The sequence below is a fragment of the Crocodylus porosus genome, unplaced genomic scaffold (genome assembly GCF_001723895.1).
Source record: "Crocodylus porosus isolate Cpor-Errol unplaced genomic scaffold, CroPor_comp1, whole genome shotgun sequence".
NCBI classification, from domain to species: Eukaryota; Metazoa; Chordata; order Crocodylia; family Crocodylidae; genus Crocodylus; species Crocodylus porosus.
The window spans coordinates 1,892,812-1,918,827 of record NW_017728909.1 but is presented as its reverse complement, the minus strand read 5'-3'; the positions used below and the strand labels follow the sequence as shown (position 1 = coordinate 1,918,827).

At 41.0% G+C, this 26,016-nt stretch overlaps 1 protein-coding gene across 3 annotated transcripts in view; it reads left to right on the top strand.

The window, feature by feature from the left end:
* The window catches only part of WDR7 (WD repeat domain 7), a 299,401-nt gene that overhangs the window by 222,110 nt on the left and 51,275 nt on the right, over positions 1 to 26,016 (top strand). For all 3 annotated transcript variants that reach the window (XM_019531753.1, XM_019531750.1, XM_019531752.1), the window contains exons 22-24: positions 7,926 to 8,043; positions 10,452 to 10,601; positions 11,011 to 11,093. In XM_019531753.1, coding sequence (XP_019387298.1) covers positions 7,926 to 8,043; positions 10,452 to 10,601; positions 11,011 to 11,093 — 351 coding nt within the window. The remainder of the gene's footprint in view (positions 1 to 7,925; positions 8,044 to 10,451; positions 10,602 to 11,010; positions 11,094 to 26,016) is intronic.

Here is a 26,016-nt window from a genome sequence, read left to right as displayed (position 1 = left end):
AGGAATCAAATCACTGTCTCCGATTTTGGCTGAATCTGACTTGAATACGGCCCATTTTGCACACCCCTAGTATATCTCTACTTTGATTAGCCTATATGGTGTAAATCTACACCTTTGTTAAGAGCATCCCTTCTGTGAGGTCCTGGGGTTAAATGCAGTGAACAATATTATTGATATGCTTCTTTAAAAAGTGTCATCTGACATTAGTTGTAGCTGTGTTTGAGGTAGCGAGTGCTGGCAATCCTCCTTGCATCCCTGAGACGTGCTGCAGTATTTTAGCTGTCTCCTGCATGGGTTCTCATGAGACAAAGTGACTAACTGTTCTTTCCCCTCTAACACACCCGTAGTGAACAATCCAAAGTTCTGCCCCAAGTGTGAGTTTTAGGTATTTGGGGTAGAGAAGTTTGTTAGTTTTTTTTTAATAAACTGGATTTGTTTCCTTCCCACCGTGCCCACTTACTGTATCCATAGATGTGGCTTCCCTTCAGCTGAGAAGCCACCCAGTGGGAAAGAAGTTGTGAATGCCAATCAGAGCTGCACCAGGCTCATTGCCGCCTGGAAAATGTGTCTTTTGGGCTAACTCAAACCACCTGCGGCTTTGCAAGCCAGCTCTTGGACCCTGGCTTAATGGAAACTTGTTCAGCTAAATCCTGACCGCAGACAGCCTTTTGCTAGCAGGACACAGGCAATGAATTCTGACCTACTATCATAATCATGCATATTTTCCTTTTTGGTTACATGCTATCTTTCGAAGAGGCTATATTGATTCTTGTTTGTACCAACAGACTATGTTTTAACATTTACCAGAGATGCTGAGAGCCATGAATAAGCAGCCTTTTGTATGCTGCCTATTTTTAAATAAAAAACTCCACAGACTTGCAAATGAATCTAGTTTACTAAATCAGTAAACAGAATAGTCTGGACTGTCTTACTGCTTCTGATAATATTGGGGCATGCATTGTGATAGGATGGGCTCTGTCAAATTTGGTAAAGGTTCCTATATCTTAAATATAATACAGTGTGTACAGGTACGTATCTGCTTACAGCATGGTAGGAATCAGTATGTGGCAAAAGACAAGAGGGGCCATGTGCATTTCCTACCAGTGTGGAATATGTGGAAATGGTTAAGTTCATCAGTTAAAAGACCCCAGGTCTGGATATAAGGGATATAGGCACCTCCCTTTGAAGCCTGGTTTTGCATCTGCTTTTTGTGTTATTCTGTGGTCCTAGTGCAGTATGCTTGCTCCATCGCACACAGCTTTTATTCTGAAAGAGGACATGCAGACCAGCTGGGTCACCTGCAGATGGAGGTTAATCTGTGGCCACATAGTACCACTGCTGAGTGATGTTAATGAATTAACAAGAAGCCTGTTGCTTTTCAGGAAACAGCATGCTTTACCGACACTGGGAGGGAACATGCTACAGACAGAAACTGCACTTCCTTGCTTCTGGGCAAAACTACTATCCAAGCTACTAAAAGTTTGGCTGTGTACCACAAAAGGATCGTACAGGCCTACTATATAACTGTATGTTTAAATTGTAAATCTGGTTCTTGATGTTTCCATCACAGTAGTCTTGCAAAAAAAAGGCCTTAAACACTTTTACTTTTATTCAAATGAGTATAGCAAATAAACAATAACAGGTACATTGGTGCATGCTGTTCCAGGATCTAAGTTAATGTTTATATTCAGTATTTTTATAGGAGTTACTAATGAGGTAAGGGGGAAGAAAAGAAGAAAATGATGAGCAAGATTTTGTTTTTGGTTCTTCTTTCTCTAGTGTTTCCTATGTGAGCTGTACAAGAATTACCAAAGGAAAAATATATTATTTTAAAAAATATCCAGAATCAACAGCAAGATGCCAAATATGGTTCAAAGGGAACTGTGCAGATCTTTAAAAAAAACAAATGAAAAGAACTATGCAAATAAATAAGCCGTGAAAAAAATTCTGCCACTAGTTTCATCCCTCAGTTCCTACACAAAACATGAACAGAGTTGATAGTAGATGAATCACTTATTTTTACAGATGAAAAATAGCTCCAATAATAATTTTTAAACTCTTTCAAATACCTAATATAAGCTGTATATGAGAATCCCTGATGGGTTAGTAAGCAAGTTTAATTGCCATTCAATCATAGCTTTGAACCTTATAAGTAACTGGTCATCCCAGCTCATTGCCAGTACTTTTTCTATGACAGGCCACAAGCTTCTTATAAAACCAGGATCATAGGAGAGAAATGTACAGGGGGAAAAGTTTCAAAATCAAAGGTTTTATTAGAAAGATGAGCCTAGTTCTTGAAATATTTCCTGTGCCCTGATAAAGCAGCGTGTCCTGTGTATTTGCTTTTACTCATGTTGTCTTGTTCCCTTTTTAGGACGTTGCAAGTTGTGTGTCAGTTCTTCCCTCGTGAGTCAAAATATGGAGTTACTTTAAATCTATTTCCAAGCTATTCAGAGATGACAATAAAATTTGGGCATGAGAAACATCTTTCTTGAACCAGGGACATTTTTACATAGCTAGAGATACCAATTGTATCCCACAGAAATCGTTGCTCTAGTGACAGATCTGAAGATATCAAGCATTAATGTCATTAAGTGAATAGATAAACTGTTACATGTTAATTGGAGGTTGGACAGATGTTAGGGCGTTTTTTCTTATCAATTTGATGCCTGCACAATTTGACATTATGGCACTGCTATTTTTAAAAGGAAACAATTCATCACCTTAAACTTCTGTGCAAACGTTCTGTAAATATACCAGGGATAAATATCCCAAAAATACATTATCCACTATCTGTCCCATTGGGTTGTTTGGAATAGTTTTCTGGATTCTCCTGTTAGCATTCAGAACAAACAGCTTTAATGAGCCATATCCTGTCTCCTGATAAGGGAGCTTTGCGCCAATCCAGGAACATCTAAGAATGGAAGAGACATGGTTGAACCATGACAGCACATATCAAACAGTCCTATGGAAGGTAGTAGCAGCTGTATGTTGTTCAGTGTGTAGGCTCTTCTGACTTAAACTGAAGGTTGAGCTGGCTCTCATCCACCGTAGGAATCAGGAGAGTACAGGGATAGATGATCATTGAGCAGAGTTGTAGCATAGGGAAGGATCTGATTTAAGGTACCCAAAGGTGGGCATGTTAACTTAGGGAAGGGATGGCCAACTTGTGGCATGTGTGCCACAAATAGCATGGGCAGCCTTTGTGTGCAGTACATGACAGATCAAGGAAGGGGTAGGCAGCCTGGCACATGAAAGCAGAGCAGCGGATACAGAAAGCAGAGCAGCGGATCAGACAGAGGAAGACGATTGGAAACTGATTTGTGGTATGCCTGCCAAAAGGGTTGGACCCCATTGCATTAGGGCTTTAGGAAGGAACATTTATGTTCATTTTATTAGCATTAGTTGTATAAAATTATTGTAGTCATAAGACTGGACATTGGAGCCTTACTAATTCCACTAATTACTACCCATGAACAAGAACTGCAGGACTGGATGTCCAGTTTCTGTTTTCTTTCTCTGTAGAAGCAAGCTGTAATTTTGTATTGCTTAATAATAAGTGTATTAAACAAGTAATAAGCCATAATTTGCAATATATGGGTTACTCACAGTAATTAGCATTAAAATACATATGCCAATTGATAGGTTTATTCAAGTGGGCCTGGGCAAAACTGTATTCAATATATATTTATCTTGAGTGCCTCTGTTATAGCATTAAACTCTGAAAACACATTGATAGAGGAGAAAGATGTAGATTTTTATCTATTTTCCATGTAATAAAAAACATCTTAAGTAGTTAACATACACTTAAATGACATCGTTCTTTTAATGAAAAGTCTTTGTTTTATTAACATTCAGCATCCATACAAGTCTGGGTTAGGATGTTACCACAGCTAAGGTTAAGAAGTTGCTTTAAAAATCAGTGTTGCCTCACCAGCTAGTCAGAGCTGCATATTTGCCTGTGTTCTGAGGGGAAAAAAAGAATCTCTCTTTATAATGGCTAATTTCAGACATTACACACAAACCGGTTTAAGTGATCAGCAACTGGTCTAAACCTGTAACAGAACAGAAGTAAAGTGCATGTAGACCTGGTTAAAAATGGCAGAACCTGGTCTAAGATTGACCTGGATGGATGTAGCATGAGATTCAGTTGGTTTAGATTAGCCCTATCTATCGTACTTCTGTAGCAGATCCTCTTCCACCTCAAGTTAGGTCACATTCCCCCAGCTTCCTGTGCTGCTTTGTGACCCCTGCTAGTCTGTCTTGTAGGACAGGCAGGCTAGCTTTGGCCTATGATTATCTGCTCCTGCTGAGTGCCAGGCAGGCCCTGCCCCCAAGCTGTCAGAGCTGAGGCAGCAAAGCATCTGCTCCCCAGCCCTGTGTCCTTCCTGTGCCTTCCAGCTGGACTAGGCAGTGGGAGGGAAGGGGGAGTAGAGGCCCCTATGCCAGCACCCTCCCACCCCCATCACTGACAGCGGGGCTGGGGAGAGAAGCCACACTGCCAGGCAGGCCAGGAAGCAGGGGCCCCCCAGCTGTTCTGGCTGGGTCTGGGGCGGCTGGGTCTGTGCAGGAGAGACCTTTGCTTTCCCCCTGTTGCTGCTGGCGGAGAGGTGGGGCCGGGGCAGAGATTCTGTACTGGCTCCCTCCCTCCCTACACCTGACAGCAGGGGGTTGGTAGCGTGCACCTAGCAGCCAGTCGGGGATGGCCAGTTGTTTGGCTGCCCTCAGCAGTCTCCAGCATGCTGGGAGGTGTGAGTGTCCCCAGCCTGCTGGCCTTGGCCAGTACAAGCATGTGCAAGCTACCCGCTTCCCCCACAAACCTTACCCACACACGCACACAAAGGGCAAATGTGTGTTCTGTTTGCTCCCAATCTGTGGAGCTTAGAGAAACCCATCAAGGTTTCATCAATTCTGCCTCGGGCTTTTTTTAATGTCTATCTAGCCAATGTGTGTGACCTTGTGCTGCACTCATGATGTTCATATTGGGTTCTGCTGGTTGGTGAGCATGACAGCCTGTAGAAATATATTTGACACTATTCTAAATTTAATTCTGTGTTGGGTGAGAGCCCAACTAATGATTTGATTCTTGATGCTGTTTCATAATGGAATCTCAGGTGGGGCACCCAGAAATTCAGCCACAAAAGTCACTAGTCATTTTTTAACATCTTGGCCAATAGCCATAACTTGTTGATGATACTGGCAGATGTCTGGGATAATACATCCCCAAAATATATTTTCCAACATGCTTTGCTGTGCCAGAATACATTGACATCTAAAGTAGCATGGAGAACGTACATAAATTTTACATTTATTACATTTTCAAAACTCAACAAGGCATGATCTGAACATATTTTGTGCTGCTTTGCATTCAATTTTGCAGTGCAGATTAATATACCAATTAAATACAAGAATCCTACAACTATACACTGCATCCTAGCCACTGTGGTTTACAGGGAAGTGGCATGAAGTGAGCAAGATGGCAGGAATGGTACCAACTATCTTGCCCTATATGCTTGAAGTCTAAGCTGTTAGTGTGCCCCATAGCAAATATCCATGCCGGTTCAGGCCAGTGGAAGGGCACTGCTGTGGAATAAATGGTCTCTTTGCCTCTACTATAACCTATAAATTTAGAAAAACTTTACGCCTTAATCGGTCGGTCTTTGAACATGACATCCTGCCGGGGTTCTAACTTCTGTCCCACGCTTCCCCAATTGCAAGTCGCTTGTACTGACCAGTGAAGTTAGATTTCCCTGTTAAACTCGGGTTTGTAGATAAGACCTAACAGGTTCTGTGATGTGCCACCACCGAGACTGCAGGAGATTTGTACAGCGAGGTTCAGAGAAATGAAAACATGATAAATGCACAGACCGTACGGCTGGTCACGTTTGTTTCATTCTATTCTTCACCCCCTTTTTCTGTTCAGAATACTGCAGATTGCAGTGAAGGTCCGTGAGTAAAAGGAGCAGCTGCAACTGAACTGAGACTGTTAGCACCTGGGATTGGTAGGATTTGCATGCAGAAATGACTAGTAGTGGACATGTTAAAAAGGTTTTTGTTTAGTTATCGTTAGGCTTTAGTGTTCACATCCGGTGGAGATGGAAGAAGCACTTTACAGCTCCTTAAGTGATTGTTCGTTTCAGACTATCAGCAAGTTCAGGAAGGCAGCACTTAGTTTATATTCAGTTCATGTTTGGAATATTTTCCTCACAATCTTCAAGACTAGAAAGCTGGCTGTTTCAATGAGGGACACCGCACCAGGTCACAATGAACTTGGAATTCCGATGCTGCTTCCATAACAGCAGGACCAAGCTTTCAGCCACAGGCAGTCTTTGAAGATCTGTACCAGAGTTGGCAAGAAGTCGTCTGTGCCCCTCTCTTCCTCTGCTGCAATAGCAGAAGGTTTCTCATTTGAAATGCGTGTTCAAAGGAGTTTGTAGAGGTTCGTCCTACTGAACTCCAGTGCCTGGACAGTTCTGAAAGAGCAGGGAGTATTAAGAAAAGAAGTTTAAACTGCTCCGCATGTTCTCTTCAGTCCTGCAAAAATCCTGAGGTCTATGGAAAAGAACCCCCTTCCCTGTTCTGGTTACTTGCTCTCTTCTATCCTTTTTGTTCTTCCTACTATGTTTTGTCAGTGAGAGGCTCCCTCCAATGGATCTGGCTGAGTATGTAAATTGTTTAAGTGCTATCCTACCATCGTGTTCACTTCCCATGATCCTTAACACTTAGAACATGAGCAGGTGAATGGCTTTTTTGGGAATGGCAGTTTTATTGCCTTCTTAAGCACAGGTGAGAGGTGCATTATTCATTAGTCTCATTCTCGTCATGTGAGGTATTATCATAGCTTAGGGAGGTAACTGTTTCCTGAGCTCTTGGTTTGTACTGGGGGCCTGATTCAAGTGCAGCAACACTTGTTGTCTTTATCGGATAATATCTCTGTCAGATCTACTATTAAAATTGCTGTCAGCGGCCAAAACATTTAGTAGTGTTTTGTATAACTTGTGGTGATAGTTGCAAAAGCAGTTTTTCATACAAAAATAACTTAGCTACTTTTTTCCTGTCAAGTAACAAAGCCAAATACAGCATTATAAATTAAGCTGCTTGATTTCTTTTTGTTGTTGTTGTTGCTTCAGAAGTTCTCTATTATCGTTTTTTTATTTCTACATGTTAGATGAACACTGTAGTAAAGCTCTCAGATTGCTTGTAAGTACAGCGGCTTGTGAAAAGTTTAGATTCATGGAGTCCATTATACTTAAAAGGAGTTGAGCAGCAAAACTAGCCCAGTTCTCCATCTAAACAGTATTTGCATAATTTTGGTAGACAAAATAATTCTACATCAGATGCTTCATTTTGTCTCTCTTTCTGTTTTAGTCCTATTCATAGTATTTAAAGCTGAGTAATCCATTCAGAGCAGGAAACCAATGTAATGTTTTCAGTACCACAAGAAGTGCCTCTTCTTTTTTTTTTTTTTTTTTTTATCCCCTTCCTCCCCTAGACTTCTCTTAAGTGCTTAATGAAATTAAGTAAATAGTAATACTATACAAGGTGCATTTGGAAGCTTCTTTTTAAATTTTGACAAAGAATAAAACATAAAGAATGTCATACAAAGTATTTTTATTTGCCTTGTCCTGGGTTTTCTGATATGTATTCAATGCTACGGCTAGATAATTTGTTAACAAGGCCTTTTTAACACTTTGGACAGATGCACATACTGTTTTCAATCTTCATGGTTAATTATTCGATTTTGTATTTGATGCTAGAACACCCTGACTCCTAATCACTGCTCATTGTTGAAAGTCCATTATATTCTAACTGTTTGACTGCTCCCGTTGACCTTGAACTGACATTATAAGCTGTGTCTAATCTTTTCACTCTATATTTCTAATGCTTCTTTTCTTTTTCCCCCTCTTTGTCTGATCCCTGTTTAGCATCACAATGGGGTTGCCTCTGAATCCAGCAGCTGACTCCGCCCGCTCTGCACGACATGCTCTCTCGCTCATTGCCACTGCCAGACCACCCGCCTTCATAACAACTATTGCCAAGGAGGTGAGAAGAACTTTTCTAGTGTTCACTGAGCTGTACTTTCAAAAGAATAATGATCTCCATTTTTTAATAGTTTTATGCTTTGCCACTATACTACTCCAAAAAGGTGATAAAAAAACCAGCTAAATCTCCTTTAGGGAAAAAAAACCCAATCACACTTTAGTTCTTGTTGGATAAAAAATGGGTTCGTTATTACACAAAAATACTTGGAGATATGAAAATACCCACATTATGCAACCAGCTATTGTTAACTGGTGCACAAGGTGATTGTCAGGTTGAAATTGGCTTAAGAAGTTCCTGTGTCCTGATGTATGGTTGTATAAATTTCTAATTCGCATGCACAACAGTGGGCAAAATACCACTTACTAAGTTTTTCCTTAGACTTTACTTAGACAATGGAGGTATTCTTGGTTTAAGGACTGAAAGAAATTTGATTGTTGGTTTCGAAGTTTGATCCAGTCCATCCTATGTGCACGGATGAAAGAACTAGATATTTTAATGGATGCTTTCTGATATTTTTGTGTGTGTAAAATCCAAGTAACTACTTTTACTAAAAGAAAAGAAGCATTCAAAATACGAGATGAGAGCCTGGTGTTTCACCTTCAATAGCTTAGGCGAGTCAGGTTCAGGAGAAAGAGAAAGAGGCCTTTTTGTTCTTGGTATTTTTATATGGTGCTGTGAGAGATTTTTTCTTAACTGGTTGCAAGGAAGGGAGAATAAAAGTCTCTTCTTCCTATTCCTCCAACTTGGCGGCCGGATTACAGATGCTGCTTCCTAGGTCATCACCCCACCCAGCTTGTCTTATGATAGACAAGTTTATTCTATTTATTCAGGTCCTCCTTAGAACTGTTGGGAGGTGGAGGGAATCTAGGAATTCCTTCTACCAGTCTATCCCTCAGTCATCTTAGTAAGTGTAACTTTTAAAAGCAGTTCAATCTTCTGCAGTCCCTGCCTCATGCAGATCATAGAAGAATACAGTTGAAAAGGGCCTTCCAATCCAGTTCCCTGCTCAAAGCAGGATCATTCCTGTCTGCTAAGTCATTCAAGTGTTTTTCTAGCCTGCTCTTACAAATTTCTAGCAATAGAGATTCTACAGCCTCTCTAAGTAACCTATTCCAGTGCCTAGTAACCTGGAATTAGAAAGTTCTTCCTAATACCCCACCTAAATCTTCTTTGTTTGAATTTAAGAACATTAGTTCTTGTCCTGTCCCCAGGAATCATAGATCACTATCCTTTTTACAACCACCCACTCTGTATTTTGTGTTTTCAAATCTCCCTGAGTCTTCTCTTTACCAAAATAAATACACTTAGTACTTTCAACCTTTCCTCTTATGATGTGTTTTGTAGACCTCTAGTTATATTAATGCTCCCCAAGTCTCTTTCCAAGTTGCTCATATTTTTCTTGACGTGTGTGTACCCAAAGTTGGGCACTGGGCTCCAAGAGAAGGCCTCAGTAGTGCTGAGGAGATGGGAAGAATAATTTTCTGTGACTTGCGTATAATGTACCTGTCAATGCATCCCCATTATGCTATTAACATTTTTTCCCTGCAGTACATTTTAGGTCCAAAATATAATCATTCTGACCTCCCCTTTAATCAGTGTGAATCACTAAATAAAATCTAGCTACATGTCAAAGACTAAAATAAGAATTCTGTTCTTAGTTTGTTATTAAAACAATAATAATAATAATTTAAACATCTCCAAAATAAGGCAGATAAGTTATCCAAAGTACAGAGGCTTTTTATGAAATATTTCTGTCCAGATGTTATCTTTAAAAATGTTAATTTGGTTTGGGACTTCCAGACTGCTCAATCAAACTAGGCATTTAATTTTTAATCATTTTGAAGCCTTCTTCCTCCCCACCCCCATTAACTTTCTCCACTAATCATTCCAGGTCAAAGATGTAATTTTAGAATAGGGATGAACAGCAAACTTCAATATTCACTGCCCAGACTTAACCCCCCACTGGCTTTATAAGCATAGTGAAAAAGACGAGATGTGATGAGGTAAAACTGGGTACATCTACACAAGATGCTGAGTGCACAGTAGCCGAATAATACTGTGCAGCAGCACATCACAGCAGCGACAGTGCTAATATGCAACTGTGCAATGGTGTCATTCAAAAGATATTTACTGATACCACTGACAATGACTCTGGTTACTGCACATTTATTTAGTATTTTCTAATACAAGTACTAAATAAATGTATAGTACCAACTGAACAGTAGCATTTCTTTTAGATGCACCCACAATGTAGTAACTCACCTGAATACTTGTATTCCATCCCAGGTAGAGATCATATCCGTTTTGGAATCTTATCCGTTATTAAGAAATTAAGATGGAAAGCCCATAATAAGTATAGATGAAGCGTGTGTGGGTCGCAGTAGTTAAATGCATAATATTTTTTGTAGGTTCACAGACACACTGCCTTGGCAGCAAACACTCAGTCTCAACAAAATATTCACACCACAACCCTCGCTCGAGCTAAAGGAGAGATCCTGAGAGTCATTGAAATTCTTATTGAAAAGATGCCGACAGATGTGGTCGATCTCCTTGTAGAGGTACAGATGTTTTGCAACGTGTGCATATGTTTTTGAGAAATCATGTAATAATCCGTTTCACTTAACCATAATTATTCTTCCTGAAACTACCACTTATACTAAATGCAGTAGTGTTTTTAAGGACTTCAGTAGCAAATGATTGTCTGTTGCTTAGTGCTTTATGAAATGGTTATTAACACTATGAATGAATGGTCACGTGAGTTATCAGTACTATTATTTTCAAAATTTCATGGCACGCAGCATAGTGTGTTTTTTGTTTTGTTTGTTTAAGAAGAGAATATTTTATATTTATGGATCGAAGATACAGACAAGGACAAGAATTAGAAAATTCTCTAGCTATGAAGGATTTAATTTTTTTATGAAACATTAAAATTAAGTGGTTTGAACAATTTTAACTCTCGTTTCCAAGGTTATGGACATCATCATGTATTGCCTTGAAGGATCCTTAGTCAAGAAAAAGGGACTTCAGGAATGCTTTCCAGCCATATGCAGGTAAAAGCTCCTTAAGAACTCAGCAAGGAAAATGATTTGTGATGAATATTTTTTCTTTCTATAGCTGGCTTAATGACCCTATTCAATCATACAATATTTCTCATAGTGTTTACTCCTTAAAACTTCAGATTTACAGCTATTGTCAGCATGCTATGAATGCATACAGATTTTCTAATCCCTATTATATGTGAGAGAGGACAAAGTCAGAAATGAGTAGCAGCATTACTAGCCCTTGAGAGTGCTTCCGTTTAAAAGTCCACACATGGTAAAATATATTTTTAGGCTGGCAATGTCTCAAAATTACCTTACAATCCTACTGTGCTTTTTTTATTCACCTATCATAAATAACAGAAATTGCTCAGGGTCACTGAATAACTATCTTTCACCATAGTGATAACCACCACAGTTCATTTTGTTCAGGTTCGATGATTCTCAAACAGGGTGCCACGGCATTCTGAGGTGCCATGAGATCCTTCCAAGGGTGCTGAGGGGCACCACACAATATTAGCACTGTTAAGTGTGCAAACACCTACACATATTTTACAGATGAAGTGGGAGATTTGAAATAGGAAGCCATAGTGTCAAAAACATTTTCACCTGTTGTGGTCTTTCTGAGTTCTTTGCGACAGAATAATTGCTCTACTGTTTTTTTTTGACTATGGAAAAATAAGTGAAAGCTAAGCATCGGCATTTTTCCATGGGGTGCATTGAGCCTAAAAGAGGTTGAGAACAACTGTTTTGACAACAGTGCTTTACCCTTCAACAATATCTTACCTCCAAGATTTTTAAAGTTCTTTACTTTTTTTAAAGAAATGAGTTATTACCACGATTGTGCAGGTGAGAAATTGAGGCACTCAGAAGTGAAGTGATTTTTCAAATACTAGCTGTAAGGGAAAAAAAGGGAAAAAAGACATGGATATTCTGACTCCCAAACATGTATGTTTAATCACTTTCCCTGCTTTCTTTCCAATATAACATTTCAAAGTGATCGGCAAAGAATATGATTTTTTTCATTACATCTTTATATTCTCTCTCAACTTTTCCTTAAAGTGTTTGTGAATAATTGTGACTCATATTGCCTGTACACCAATACCAGAAGCATGGGGAAGAAGCAGAAGGAACTAGTCCTCCTGGTTTCCACTGGGCACTACAAATTAGTAGGGATCACAGAGACCTGTTGGGACTCCTCTCATGTTAGGAACATAGCCATAAAGGGATCAGGTAGGAGAGGTGGGGGTGTTCACCTTCTGTGTGAAGGAGCAGTACACCACCCTACAGGCTGATGTTGGCTGCGAAGAAGAACAGCTTGAAACCCTCTGGGGGAGGCATAGCGAGAGAGACCTGACTGTAGGGGCATACTACAGGCTGCTTAACCAAGGGGAGGAATTTTGATCTAGCATTTGCCCGTGAACTAACGGAGGCCATGCATGCATAGGACATGGTTGTCTTGGGTGACTTCAACTACCCAGACTTCTCCTGGGAAGAATGCTTGGCCAGCTTGAATCAATCGCAGTCCTTTCTGACCAGTACCAAAGAGCTTTTTTTGACTTAGGAGGTGCACAAACCAACTAGACGAAATGCAGTTCTTGACCTGGTCCTGGCCAAAGGGCATCCTGGTGACCAGCTTAAACGCAGAGGGCAGCTTAGGCGATAGTGACCATGAATTCATTACGTTCACAGTCTGTTGCAAGGCTGACAAAACAGATAGCAAGCTCGAAGTCTTAGACTTCAAAAATGCACCATTTTGATAAGCTCAGATCACTAGTAGAGAATGCCCTGAGAGATCAAGGACCCCAGGTAAAGGGAGCAGGAAAAGAATGGTCATTCCTTAAGGCTCAGAAAAAATCCATTCCCTTACAGCGAAAAAGTAGCAGAAGGGTCAAAAACCCCTCTTGGCTAAGTCCTTCGACAGAAAAAGAAAGAGGCGTACAAACAATGGAAGCTTGGGTCAGCCTCTAAGGAAGACTATTTGACAGTGGCCTGCGCTTGTAGAGAACAGATTAGGCAAGCTAAGGCAGAAACTGAACTAAAACTAACTACAAGAATCAAGGACAAAAAGAAGTCCTTCTTTAGCTACATAGAGAGTAAAAGGAAAACTAATGGGAGTGTGGGGCCGCTGCTCAATGCCTCAGGATACCTGGTCACTACCACTAAGGAAAAAATGGAACTCCTAACTGACTACTTTGCCTTGGTCTTTCACAAGACCAAGGGGAACAACATGCCAGGTAGGGCATAGAACAATCAGGGCAGGATTGACACAATTCCCACCATTGCCCTAGAACTGGTGTATGATCTGTTACAGAAATTAGACTTATATAGATCAGCAGGACTGGATGAACTCACCCAAGAGTGCTGCAAGAGTTGGCCGAACTAATTCCAGAGTCCCTGGAAAAGGTCTTTCAAAAATTATGAGCCTCTGGAAAAACCCCAGAGGACTGGAAGAGGACCAGTGTTGTACCCATCTTCAGGAAGGGGAAGCGTGAAGACCCAGAAAACTACAGGCCCATTAGCTTAACTTCTAATTGCTTTGTTGCAGGCAGTTCTTGTCTGACCAACCTCATTGCTTTCTATGATCAGGTGACTCATTACTTGGATGAGAGAAAAGTGGTTGACATCATATACCTAGACTTCCAGAAAGCCTTTGACCTGGTATCCCACGAGGTACTGATAAGAAAACAGGAAGATATCAAGCTCAACTGCAGGACCATCACATAGGTGTAAAACTGGTTGCGAGGTAGGACACAGAGAGTCCAAATGAATGGATTGGTATCGTCCTGGCAAGATGTGGGCAGCGGCATACCTCAGGAATTGGTACTTGACCCAGTGCTGTTCAGTATCTTCATCAGTGACCTGGATGAGGGGATGAAAAGCCCATTGGCCAAGTTTGTGGACAACACCAAGATATGGGGTTATGCGGACACACCTGCAGATAGGCTGTAGATACAAGCAGACCTAGACAGGCTGGCATGTTGTACAGAACAGAACCAGATGAGGTTCAACACAGAAAAATGCAAAGTGCTGCATCTTGGAAAGAAGAACCCCGGGTACACCTATAGGCTGGGCATCGCTAACCTGAGCAAGAGATGACTGGACGGTCGGTCACGTGGCTGGGGTGACCTGGCCCCAGATTTCTTTCCTGCTCATGCAGGGGGCTGGACCCGATGATCCTTTGGAGTCCCTTCCAGCCCTATGATTCTATATTTAAGTGGAGAATATATTAGAAGTGCTTCTGCCCATACCTTAGAGATGCTTATGCATTGAAATGAAAATTCATTGCCTCAAGCATACTTCGTAAAAAAAGAAGTATAAAGGGAGGGCTCCAACTTTTAAAAATAGCCCGTACAAATAACTTGGTACATGTAGGAGACTAATATTATGCCAAATTTGAGATACAGATTCTATCTATTGGACTGCAGAGGCCAAACTGCAAACAGCATTGCTTGTCTTGAGATCCTTCACCTATGACAGAATAAGATGGCCAAGGATGCTGAGGAGGCACTTATGAAACCACCAACTTAACTGCTTTCTCATAGCCTCAGCAAAATGTATTCTCCTGCCAAAATTTGGTCTTACAGCAATGTGCACATCATTTAGAAGGGAGTGGTAGCCTTATTCTTTGATCCCTGGTGTTCATCAGAACCTCATTATCAAGTGGATGATTTTTAATGATGTCCCCTTTTTAATGGTAAGGCCTGACTGCTACAATCAAATTAACAGTTGAAAATTAGGCATAATTACAAGAAATGCAGCCTGAGCTTCCATTTGCATTTGCTTTATACACATACCCAACACACCCCACACACTGTAGAGTGGCTGTCAGCCTGACTGTGGGGAAATATAAAAATTAATCATGTCCTGAACGATGTGCATGTTCAAGGCCTTCCATCCTGATCCCTAGGGACATAATACAGGCATCCAGCTGGAACAAGGAATTTGACTGAGATAACAAGAAATAGTCACAGCAAAACATCTGCATGAAATAATCTGAGTTTGTGGCAACTGCCACTTGTTCCTCATATCTTCAAAGACAGAGGAGTAGGTGAAAAGAAATCTCCTGATTTGTTACTACTGTTCAGACCTTTGCCAGGTTAGCGGGATATGTTCCATGTGTCTGTCCTACCTAATCGCTACTAAGCTTCTTATGATATTATGATCATCATTTCCAGTGGATCACCTACTTCCCACATGCCATGCTTACCAGTATGACCAGTTCCCCCTTGAATAATTTCTAATATATCTGTCAAGGTTTTATTGTTCCCCCATTGGTGTCTCAAAGATGAACAGAATTTAGAAGCATGGAACAAAAGCTCAACTTCAGAGAATACATACTGCGTACCTGACCAGGCCTGCACTTCTTTTGTTTGTTAATTCATATGTCAAGTAGTAGAGCACAAAGGGTCTTATCTGTTTTTTAATTTTCAAGACCCTCTCATACTCAGTGTATACAATTCAATTGAAATTAAACCTCACACATATCAATACAGCCCTGTTGGTGGCTTTAAAGCTGTCTTGTAGTCTGTTGTGTGTAAGCTGCTGAGAGAGAGTTTTAAATTGTCTGTCTCAGAGATTGTCTGTCTTTTCCTTTTGAGTTTAAAGAATTAATATGTATCATTTTAGCTAGCCAGGAACATAGTGGGTATTTTTTTTTCCTTTTTCTCTTCATGCTCATATTGTTGATGGTTTGGCAGGTTTGGAGGAGGCTGAAAGGCACAAATGGTAGTTAGGCAGCTAATTGCTATTGACCTTCAGTTGGAGTTAAACACTTACCTCCTGTCTCTGCCTTTGAAAGTCTACCTCTTTATTCTTAATGTTTGATACTCACAAATAATAAAATGTGATGTATTGTATATGAATATTTACAATATCCTTAGGGTGTCATAAATACTGTGGTTATAACACATTAACACACTTGCAGATTATGATATTCATATATCATTGGCTGTATTTTAATTTAACAAGCTAAGAAAAGAAGAGTAGTTTTAAGAAAAGAACAGTTATACCGTTGACAGGTATGCAACTGATAACAGTAATCTTCCTTTTTACTGATACTTTAAAAGACTTAGATGGAAATGGAGATGTCAGGGCAAGTAAATATTCATGAAAGATATCTCCACATTGTGTTGTAGTTTTATGTTGCAGTTTTTAACATTTACATTTTGTTAAATTGCTGATAGTATCTCTAACTGTACATAGTTATGACTATTGTAAAAATGATGCAGCACTTCATTGAACTAATTTTTTATATTAGTGGAAATTTTTGTGTGATTTGAACAAATCACTGAATCGGTGGAGATGGTCCAAGAGGTAGTGCTTGGACATAATCCCATTACTATTTTTTTTAGTACCTTAATGATCTCCCTACTATGCTGTTTTAAATGTGCATACCTGTTGTGACTGAGTCCGTTGCTTCAACAAACCAAAAAATATTATTAGGCCTGTTTATCTCAAATGTTTCCTTTTTTCTGTGCTGGCTTTTAATATTCAACATCTTGAAGTGTGTACTATGCCTTTTTAGATAAAATCCCATCTCCGTTAGGCTCGTAAACCCATGGCATCAAGGAATAGTATTCTGGTTCAAACACTGGATTAGCTTTTCTTGGCATACAGATTTAGCTGTCATCCTGTTCATTACTGTGAACCTGAATAAATCCCACTTGCTTATGACTCTAATAAGCAATATATTTTACAATACTTGATCTGGATTGATAATGGTTTTCTCTAGACTTTTGTTTCTCTGTCTAGAATGACAGTAACTTGTGTCACACTATGTATAGACTAGTATTTATCAATATTCCATAAATACTTGACAGAAATTTTAAAATCCTGAACAAAAACAATCAAATCAAAAGTGTAGCTGGAGGAAAGTAAAGTATTTCTGAAATTCTGAGAAACATTTCAGATAAAATTGAAGTTAGAGAAGTTCTTATTGGCTTCTCTTATTGGCTGCTTGTTCTTATTGGCTTCTTATTGTCATCAATTTTCCTAAGACATTCTTATGGTCTGATTTAGCAACTTCATGCATGTAAGTAGTTCTCCTGAACAGAGATGTTCTGGACACAAGTTTAACAAACTTTTCTAATTCAGGACCTCAGAATGGGATCGACTGGCTGTTCTGTTCGTATGCTACTCTTTTTTCCCCAAACATGAAGTTGGGCTGAATTTAAGCAAACAAATCTTTTATACTGCCATTTATAATGGAGAAATTCCATCAGCAGAAAATACTAATAAATATTAATGATTTAATTAATTAATTGTTTATAGTAATAAAATAATCCACAATACATTTAATGTATACATATTGGAAAATATTAATAATTCCAAGGGTTAAGCAAAACAAGATATCAACACCAAATCTTACATAGAGTCCAATTTTCATGTAGATTGAACTATTAAGTAATTACAGTAATGAGATGTATTTACTGAATACTAATATTGTATAAGTAATTTTTTAAAATGCAACACAGAAATCTGAAATATAGATAGATAGATAGATATCTATATATCTGTCTGTATATCAACATGAGCTACATACATACCTGTCACAAGCAATATGCAGTAAAGGGAGGGAGAAGGAGAAGGGAAGAGGAGGAGGAGGGATAGAAGAAGAAAGAAAGAAGTGTGCAAGGACTAATAATTTAATTACCAATATATTCTAAGAAATCTCTCTAAATTGTGCCAAACTTGTTGAAGCCGTTAAACATGCAAAACGTCTCTCTGGATAGGTGCCAGTTATGCCATCTCACTAAAGCAGATTTCAACCATTGGAGATGTCCTAATTGTCCAATGGAGTAATATAATCCTGAGAGTCATTAGTAAAGGACTGTTATAGAAGTGCAATCCAGCATGTTTCTATTTGACCTCCTTGGGTATAGACCCAAGAATACACATACTTGCCAAAGGTATTGGAGCTGTGTTTGAAACCATATTAACTCAGGTTATAATGTCTTTCTGAAAATAATTGAGAATAGGGCGTGACAAAAACATATGATTGAGTGTTGCCTATGATGCAGTGCGTCTCCAACACATATCTTTTGGCAGTATATTTATTTTTTTAAGTTTAGAGGGAGCCCAGTGAAGATCAAAAATGATCTTTTGTTATATCAATGCAGTCTGAAAACAACTGTAGATGGTAAAATATTCTAAATTGCTGATTTCTACTAGGATTCTGTCATCTGAATACCTAGGTCTTCATTCCACTAAAGTCTTAAATAGTCCATACCAAGTCTGTTATGTGACATTATATATTCATAAAGTCATGGCACAGAATGGGGAAGAAAATCAAATTTCAAAGCAAAATTATGTGTATCCAGTGCATTTGCTACACCTAAAGCTTCAGGTCCACACTGATTTTTTCAGTACTTGATACATCCACACATATTGCCATTCAGCTCTTTTTTGGAAGGTTAAAGTCATCACATATCTCAGAGAAGGATTTAAAATGATTTCCCACTAGAAGCTGTTCTACATGTATAATACCCTTAAACGTCCAATTTCTCCATTTCAGTTTGTGGGAACCATGTTTCAAAAAGGGATTGTACCAAATAGGAGGCCTTAACTGAAGTCTTACGCCTAATTACACTATAAATTCGTTCATTTTTTCGAAACTTGTCAGGCTGCAAAAATTGTAAAGGTTAGAGAGTTAAGAAGGCAAGTGGGCGTGTCTACATATGCATTTACTCCAGCCCAGATTTACTGTCCAATAAGCTACTGTATAGTAAGGGTTTTTGGGTAGGTGTCTACACATGTGAGGATTAGGGAGCCAATTTGCTGTTGGGTCCCTGCAACCCTGCAATGTGCCCCTGTGGCCACTGGGGAGAGCTCCAGGCTCTGGTTACAGATGCCAGCTTTTGGCAGCCCTCTTTAAAAGCCAGTCCCATGCTCTGGGCAGCCTTTGGTCAGAAGCAGCATGGCAAACACAGAGGCAGCACACGGTAGCTTTGTCCATGCCCATTCTGCCCCGCCATGCTATGGCTACCTTGGCCCATGGCCGTTTCACCCTGACCAGGTGCGACTAGCATCCTGGGATCCTTCTGGTCACCATGACTGCCCTGCTGACCATCACCCTGCCCAGCTCCCCCACAACCAGCGACCACCTATCCGCCCACAGCTCACCATTCCATGGCTGCCACCTCTGTGCAGCTGCCACTGCTGGGGCTGCTACCACGAGGGCTGCCATCACCTTCCGGGCCTCCAGCCCCACCACTACTGGGCCTGCTGTGCCAGCCAGCACTGACGGCAACAACCTCATCCGGCAGACCTGGGATGATAAGCAGTGACTGGACACCTTGCAGCTGAGCCAGGATACCTTCTGGGATCTGCTCTAGCAGCTCTGGATCCACCTGGAGCAGCAGGGCACTGGCATGAGCCCAACCCTCCCCACCAACACCACGGCCCTCATGCTGCTGAAGCTGTCCACACTCACCAGCCTCCGGTATGTGGGACAGATGGTTTGGTGTGGGCAAGGCTCTTGCTGTGAAGGCTGTTCTGGTGGTGTGTGGGGCCTCCAGAACATGCTGGGGCACACCATGTTTCATTGCCATGACCCCCTGGCAGTGCTGACAGGGTTCCATGCACTTGGGTTTTCCCAGTGCACTGGGGCCCTGGATAGAACCCACATCCTGGTCACCTGCCTGGCCCATGGCACCTGCATGCCCCTATTACAGCTTCAGGAGATTTCAGTCCATGGTCAGGCAAGCTGTTGTGGACCACCAGGGCATGTTCACCCATGTGAATATCAGCTAGGCAGACAATGCACACAATACCCACTTCTTTCAATACTCTGGCCTGGTGGGACTGGTGGAAAGTGGCTGGGTCGCTTTGCACTGGGGGTGCCAGACCTGCAACTGGGCATCATAGTTGTGCCCCTGCTCATCGGGGACCCTACTTATCGGCTCCTGCCCTAGCTCATGTGGTCCCATGACTTATCAAAAGCCCCCATGACTTACCAAAAGCATCCAGGAGCATGTCAAAGCTAAGAAGGAGGTGTACACCCAATGGAAGGAAGGAGCCATCACCAGGGTGGACTATACCTCCATTGCTCAGGATTGTAGAGAGCCCGTTAGGAAGGCCAAGGCAGAGATGGAACTGGTACTAGCAACCCAGATCAAGGATAACAAGTAATCCTTTTTTAAATACATAGGGGCTAAAAAGAAGGTTCTGGGTAACGTGGGGCCTCTTCAAGACATGCTTGGAAATCTGGTAGTCTCGCCAGATGACATAGCTAACCTATTTAACAATTTCTTTTCCTTCACTTTTCTGAGCAGGGACCAGGTCACCCTCCCCCTCCCCCCACTGGGATCCCTGATGGTCCCAGGGGAGGTGCAGCCAGGCCCAGGGTCAGTGAGGACCTATTCAGGGATCTTCTGGTGGGACTGGACATGTTCAAATCAGCAGGTCCTGATGATCTCCACCCCAGAGCGCTGAGGGAATTAGCAGAGGTCATTGCAGGACCCCTGGCACATCTTTACGAGCACTCATGGTGCTCTGGCGAGGTGCTAGAGGGCTGGAAAAGGGCCAATGTGGTCCCCATTTTCAAAAAAGGGAGGAAGGAGGATCCAGGAAATTATAAGCCTGTTAGACTCTACCTCGGTCCTGGGGAAGTGCCTATTGCTAATATGTTTAATTAGTTTATATAAATTCTCTTAAGTGCTAGACGATCAAGTTGCATGCATAACTACCCTGTGTAGATTCATTCACCATATTTCATTGCATACAACGTGCCTGGAATATAATACCTTGTTTTTGAAAAGCAGAATAAAGAAAAAAGATTTTTCCAGAGTTATGGCCACATACAGCAGGGACAGAGATTAATATTCAGCTGACTCACTCTCCCTTTCCTGCTTAACTAAAGCTGAAATCCTAGTTTCTGCTGAAGATTCCTCTCCATAGCTGGATCTTTGCCTTTGAAAAGAGCTAAAGAATCTCCAGGGCTTTGATATATGAGGAGAGAGTCCAGGAGCAGCTGGCAGACAGCAGCATTATCCTAAGAAATGTTAGCTTGATTAGTGGAACATCAGGACCATTAAAAAGGAAAGATGATAAATACTTGTGGAGTGAAGAACAATGAACCATTAAGTCAACTGACTCCCTCAGCTGCCTGGATTAGTAATTCCACAGCTGCTGCACTGTAGGGCAGAAATCAAAGAGGAGTGTTTCTGTCCTGAGCAGATAATCAGCTTCCCCACTTAATACACACACTGATTGAAGAGCTGATTTTTTGGGGAAAAGTTCATGTTGTGTATAAGAAAATACAGTCCCTATTTCTCTTGCCTTTTTCCTCCTGATTTTTGTCATCCACTTGTTACACCTTGTCTTAAAATAACTTGTCTGATGGTGTAAAGTGCCTAGTACAGTGAGTTCCTGATTCCAAATGGGTAATAGAGCCTTTCAACTTGATTACAGTACAGATGATAAATAATGACTGCTATAGGGGTGTGTGAGATTTAATGACAATACACAATGGTAGGACCATGATCTCTGGGATGTGTGACTTGTTGGAATCTAAGAAACTTATATTGTGGTTATAATCATCTTCAGCTTGTACAAAATAGTTCAGTGTTTAGTAAATAACATGCCTGTAACACTATTTGGATGTGAATTACAGCAATGTACATTTTCACTGCTATTGCCAGCAGCTGTCAGTAAGTTCATGTATGTGAAACATTTTCTGAGAAATAGCGCATTTAATTTGTTTGTACATAATTTTGAGTAGAAAAAATGAGAGTGCCTTTTATTCCATAATACTATGGATATAAATGGAAGCAGTGCCACCAAATCTGCTTTTGCTGTGGCTTAATATAACTCCTGCCAAGAACACAGTAAAGTTACTGCACATCACAAGAAATGTATACTGTCCTTTTCCACTCTGCGAGGTAGCTGGTTATAAAGGCCCACATCAGCTATTCTCCTATATACCCTGCAGCCTATAGACTCCTGGTTTTGTGGGAAGGTGTTATAAACAGGGACTACAAGCACTTATTCCAGCAGAGACAGACTAAAGTTACATAATGAATCCCAAATTCACCATATTTACCTGAATCCAAGATGACTTTTATTAGGTACATGGATAATTATAACAAAATTATACATTTTCCATATATAGAATCTTATTTTGGGGTGCTTGTCTTTAATGCTTCCCCCCACAGCTACAGTGAGAAAGCAGTGGCAAAGAGCAAGCAGCGGGGAGAGGCAAGAGGCCTACTCCCCATCTCTTGACCCTGTCCCTCAACCACGTGTCATTTCTGCTCCCCCGCACCTGCCCCATTACCCCCGGTGCTTGCACATCCTGGTCCCAGGGGATTGTACCTGTACCAGCCCTGCACCATCAGCCACCTCTCCTGGTGCCTGTCCCCATGCCTATGCTACACTTCACCCCCTGGCACTTGCACTCCATGCCTGCCCATCTTCTCTGCCTGCCCCCTCTGCAAGTCTCAACCTGGCCCTGGCCCAGCCATGCAGCAGCATTGGCAGCACTAGCAGCTCCAGCCTGGGGACACCAGAAGTATAGAAAAACATACAGGAACTGTTTTAAGTGTGTATATTTTTAAGAAATTAATATGTATAACTTACATCCCTCTCTCAGAATGGTCAGAGGCTTGTTCAATAAGTATCGGAGTAACAGAGATGCATGTTGGTTTTCAGAAGAAAATCTGAGAAGAATAGATATTTGTGAAAGAAACTAAATGTGCAGAGGAAGGCCATAATAGTCAAGAACCTGAATAGAAACTGATTATATTTTTATTTAAAAAAACACTTACAAAGTTGAAAATGAAATATCTCTTCTCCACAGAGGATTTTTAAAAGTAAGCTGCTGTTCTATAGAGTGATTGATTCTTCTTTTCAAGTAAAAGGGCTGACTCAGCTGTCTTTATCTAAACATGCACGTAAAATCCAGTAGAATGCTGTATGCTTTGGTACGGTATTGTACATTGTTCTCGTCTTTAAAAAATCTTCTCACCAAAATGTGGATTGTGGATTGCAAAGTTGTACATTACACCCATGTGGCAGTGCAGTAGGAATTAAAAGGCATAAAAAGTTCATATTTCTCAGATTTTTTTTTAATCATCAGATGCCACTTGTTTATCTCCATGTATATTTTTTCTGCAAGAATAAATATAAATCTCAAGTTTATTGATTGTGTAGAGCAGCCTTACAGAACTCCACTTAATGTTCACCTGGAACAAATAGTGTTTTAAACACAGGTGATCAAACTTTGACATGGCTAATATAAAATGCTTTAAGTTCTCCCTTACCTTATTCACATCATCCAGCCTTCGTACCTTATTTCATATTTATGTCTTGTAGACATTTAGAACATCACTGCCCATTACGTTATTAGTGACCGTGCCCAAAATATGGGTCCTTGCCTCTGTGAGGTTCTTGCTTCCTACTCTTTACAAATTGCCGTGTCAGTGTTTCCAAATATCCTTTTTTTCCCATTGATAAGGAGTCAGAATTGCCTTAGTGCCAGCTCAGACTGATGGGTCTGAAAACCCCAAAGTTAAACTTATTGACAGAGCTAGTGTTAGGGAAAGGGAGTAAGAGGCTTTTGGTACCCAGACTGGAAATGTTCCCAGCCAGTGAAATATTTTCCTACTCTTCTTTCCCTCTCCTCCCCACATACCTCATGGAGTGTACCATTCTATATTGACAAGACAAAGGTAAAAGTTAAGGTATGGAATAACAAATGTAACAGCTCATTATGTTCTTGTGTTATGTTGTTGGCAGTGCATGTCGTGTTTGGAGTAGGAAAATAATTTCCCTTCCTTGACTAATCTTGATTTTTTTTTCTCTATTTCAGCTGTACAGTGGACTTAAGCAGGGGTATTAATATTGTGCAATGGGAAGCAACAGTATTGTAGTAGTGTTGTAGTGATGTTGTAGCCTTGATGGTCCAGAAAATATGTGAGAAGCTTCCGAATACACAGCACACTTTGAGTATTTGCCCCAGTGTGAACAAGAAGCGTGCCTTGTACCCAAAACCATGTGTAAATCTCTCCCAAACATGTGACTGGTACGATAAAAGATATTACCCACAAAAATCTTTATCTCTTGCATATCACTGTATTGGCCCAAATCTAAGACAACCCTGAATTTAATATGACCCCCCAATAAATAAAGTTGACAGCGGGGGGAAGCAGTTTGACTCTGCAGAATGATCCCCCCCCACTTTCTTCCCTCTGTGTCTGCCCTCCTGCCGCCTCAAGTCCCTGCCCCCTTCCCGTCTTCTTCCTGTGCCACTTCTTCCCTGTCCCCCCGTTCTTGCCTGCTACCCTACACCCTAGAGCCTCTACCCCTACCTCCCCTCCCCCTGCATCTCCACATCCCTTCCTTACCCTTGCTGTGCTCTAGAAAACTTCATCCCTTCTATAGCCAGGGGCATGGAGCATGGGCACAGTTATTTCAGGGCTGGGCTGGAGCCATGCTCCATGTCCCAGGCTGCAGCAAGGATGGAGCCTGCCAGCACAGAGCAAGGGGAAGGGGAAGAGATGGGTTGGGGGGTGAAGGTTCAGGGAGTGAGGCAGGGTGTGTAGACATGGCAAGGGACAGGCAGCAGCTATAGCTTCAGCCCCTACCCAGGGTTGGAGCCAGAGCCTGAGCTGGAGCCACAGCAGCTGCCTGCCAGGCAAGAGGCTCTTTTTACCTGTGTTCAATGGGGGGTGGGGGGAACTCATCTTGTAAATGAGTAAATACAATATTATTGGTGTTGTTGGTCTCAGTCTAGTGACCCAAAGTGCATAATGGTAGAGGACTGTGACTGATGTCATTAATATATGCTTTTCTGTGGATACAGCTCCTCACTTAGGGAAAGACATGATGAGAGATGCTTGCTTTTGGACCGCCAGATACCTGGAAAATTTCAATGATGGCTGTTGCTGCATATAGATATTCATTCAGTTGAAAGAAAAACATTCCTCTAGCCCCATGGCAGGGGAGCTTTGCAGATGGGCTCCCTGTCAGAGGGTGCTCTTGGGCTGCTTCTTGGGCCACCCCCACCCTTTAAGGGAGGCCGTTGACAGCCGGCCTTCTCCCCTGCCTAGAAAATGGAAGTTGGCAGCTGCTAAAAAAACAATTTGACCCTTGTTTTTGCTAGGTTATTTTTCTCCCAGAGCAGCTATTTTTGCTATGGGAGAAAGAGCCTGAACACCTGTACACTTTTGGTTTCTATTGGTAAAAACTGAACATCTGTACTTGGCCCAGGTTTGTAGACAGTTAGAGCCTTGTGTGACACGTATTCAGGGCTCCTAGGACTTTGGATGCCAGGAAATGTTTTATTTTTCAAATAAACTAATTAATAGGAATGCAGCCATGTGCATTTATATTTATAGTGGCTTTATGTTTAGCTTTCTTGCAGCTGACACAAAACAATGGGTAATTGTGCAGATGGTGAATGGCAAGTAAGGTTCAGGTTTATCTTCTCTGTCCTGGATTAAACTGTGCAATGGGGTTAGCCCTGAAGATCTGGCTCTAAGTTTATTTCCTTACCCTTTCTAACCCAAATACACAACTGTACTCCAGACTCTCCATTCCCATTATCCCATTGTCCTTCATCAAACCTAGCAATTTCCTTTTTGTTTTTCAGCATATTTTTTGCTGTTTTTCTCTCAGACTGCCATCTAGCCCCACTGAAATGAGTGCATGATTCTTGTATTTGTCCAGCTTGTATAGCACTCAGAGATCCTTTAAGAAGAAAGGTGATGTATCAATATAAAATGCTGCTGGTGTTGTTTAACCCATAAGTATGGTCAACACCATATTTTTACAAAATGATTTTAGTAGTTTCCTATAGAATTTGCTAGAGTGTGATTTAACTATTGGGAATGTAATAGTGGACACTTTTACTTTTCAGAGATTTGACCTGTGTTTTATCAGAAAGGTCTGACTGTCCAAAGGAATTGTATTTGGAATAAGAATCTGACATTGT